Raw genomic sequence first — 2,630 nt, 5'->3', positions numbered from 1 at the left:
TCAAATTTATTTAGAGTAGCCATTAATAATTCCAAAAAGAGATAAACATGACTGATACTCATAGGTACCAGTGGGCTAATGTTTTTTATAAACATAAAATCTACAGTACTGACTACCAGTAGAACTAGGAAATTTAACAAAAGAAAAATTTTATATATTACTTTTACATAAATGACTGCATGAAAATCAATCAGTTTGATCAATACACTAGGCTAATAACCAGACCTTATCATTTTATAATTATAAGAGAACCCTTCTGTGTGCTATTTCTTTGAATATGCTGATAACTTCACTGTTGTTGATTGTGATATCCTTCTCAACTGCTAGCAACAAAAGATCAGATGACCTCTCCTCATTGGACAGGCTGCGTAGCTTTGTCTCCACCAGCCTGAGTTTAGAGAAGGTCTTTTCCACTGTTGTTGCAGTTGTGACGGGTAGAATGGCATAAATTGTTAAGAGTTCAAGCATAAGTGTCAATATCTCCTGGACATTGTTTTCTTTCATCAGGTTGAGCATTGCAGCTGCAGTGTTCTGTAGCAGGGAAGGAAATGAGGAATAGAAGATCTTTAATTCCAACCGTAGCTTGTCTACTTCTTCTAACTCATAAAACTGGCATAATTTTTGCAATGACTTGAATGCCTCTTCATTCACAGGTTCTTTCCAGTTATCTTGGAATGTAATACAATGAAAGGCATTTAGGATACCTCATGTTGTGTTGTCTCCACCTTTAAATCTTCTTTGTAGCTCTTGTGATATTGTGTCTAAAAACACATAAAATACTCTCACATGGTAGTACTCATCCAAGGATTGATATTGCTGGTCCTCAGTAGCAGATGTAGCACTATACTTAAATCTTTCAGGTATTTTTCTTCTTCTGCCTTGTCCAGGAATCGCAGAGGGGAGGTCGATGGCCATGGATTCAGCTCTCTCTTTAACATTTGTAAAAATCTCCTGAAACTTTTCATCATTCCTCAATTCTCTCAAACTTTGTAGCACTCCCTCCAAAATTCTGTAGGAGGCAGCCAAATCAAAGTCTTTCTGTTGCAGGGCATTAGAGACATAGGCAATTTCTTGAAAAACTGGGTTGGCAATGTCAAGACAAAAAATAAATTCAAAGTTAATACTTTGCAGCAATATTGAGGCATCCCCTGTTGGTGCATCAGGAGGATGTTTTTGCACTATCTCTTCTAAAAATTGCTTCAGAGCTGGTATGACCTTCCTCATGGTTCTAAGAGCTGACTCTCTGCAAGCCCATCTTGTGTCTGATAGCTTCTTAAGTTCAAGTGGGCGGTCTTCTGGATACATTACTTTCTGGATCTCCATGAAAGCAGCAGGCCGTTATGAAGAGTTAGCAATAAAAGCATACAGTTTCTCTACCAAACTGAAAAAAGTTATAAACTGAGTACTTGATTTTGTACTTTCGACTAATACTAGATTTAAGCTGTGTGCATGGCAGTGTACATATAGTGCCTTTGGGTTCTGTCTTTGAAGTCTGGACTGTAATCCATTGTATATTCCACTCAAATTTGCTGCCCCATTATATCCTTGTCTACGCATATCATCTATGTTCAGTTCATTTTTATTAAGCATATAGATCACTTCTTTCTCCTTTGCTTCACCAGTTGTTGATCGCACATTGAATACTAGTATGAAACGTTCTTTTATTTTGAAGTCATGTACATATCTCACAACAAAAGAGACCTGTTCTGTATGTGATACATCAGTAGTTTCATCTATGAGGATGGAAATGGCCAAAGCCTTGATTAGGTCATTCTGAGTCCTATTTGAAAGCAATGACACTTGGGGTCTTTTCAGTATTTCTTGTTTTTCTTTAATTACATCAAGGTGAAATTTAACTACACTGTCATACTTGCTGAACATTTCTACAAGTTCAAGAAAATGTCCTCTATTTTCACTGATAGAACTTTCTTGGTCACCCCTAAATGGCAAACCTTATCTTGCCAAGTATAGAGTGATGGAGATCAACCTACATAAAATTTCTCTGTTTCTCTGCTTCTCTTTGTCTCTAGCAGCTTTTACTTCCTGATTAGCTGTTTCTAAAGCAATATCTAATGCTTGACTTTGGAACCCCTTCCATCGAACCATACCAATCATGTGAGATTCTGAACTAGCATGCTCCTTTATTTTCTCTAAAGTTGTCCTCTAATGGCTTATGCCCTCTGATTTCCAAGCAGACCCTGTACTTTTCCTCATTCAAAAACAGACGACAGCTGAAGCAGAACATAGCATCTTTCATACCATTTCTTCTGAAACGAGCGTCCCTCTACATTTTTGGGATATGAAATTGCTGATTGATATGGGTCATAATTATTGCAGAGTCTGATGAAAGACTCACTAATACATATCTTATGATTAACAACATGGGCAGGGTAATTTGGATACTGTAATTCAGGTAGTATGGAAAATGGCTCTTTAACTTTAGGCACTTCCGCTCTTGCTTCAGTCTGGGGCTCCCGTGGAGCAATTTGTTGCTCTAGGTTATCTAAACTGTCCGCTTCATTTGGCTCGTCGTCTGCTTCCATATCTTCAGCTTATGAATCTTCAGTCTCCTGAGTCTCCTCCCAGCTCTCCTCCTCCTCCTTCACTTGCTCTGATGTTGAAGCTGCCAC

The 2,630-nt window shown here is 38.1% G+C and overlaps 1 protein-coding gene across 1 annotated transcript; it reads right to left on the bottom strand.

The window, feature by feature from the left end:
* Nucleotides 1-240: 240 nt before the first annotated feature.
* On the bottom strand, nt 241-1,305 carry LOC137627153 (uncharacterized). Its single transcript, XM_068358227.1, has 2 exons — nt 787-1,305; nt 241-531 (listed from the first exon to the last, which is right to left on the bottom strand). The coding sequence occupies exons 1-2, from the start codon at nt 1,303-1,305 to the stop codon at nt 241-243; spliced, it is 810 nt and encodes a 269-aa protein (XP_068214328.1).
* Between the last annotated feature and the right edge of the window lie 1,325 nt (nt 1,306-2,630).

Source organism: Palaemon carinicauda, chromosome 35 (assembly GCF_036898095.1).
Source record: "Palaemon carinicauda isolate YSFRI2023 chromosome 35, ASM3689809v2, whole genome shotgun sequence".
Classification (NCBI taxonomy): domain Eukaryota; kingdom Metazoa; phylum Arthropoda; class Malacostraca; order Decapoda; family Palaemonidae; genus Palaemon; species Palaemon carinicauda.
Note: the sequence above shows the minus strand (reverse complement) of the source record. Positions and strands in the feature narration are given on the sequence as shown.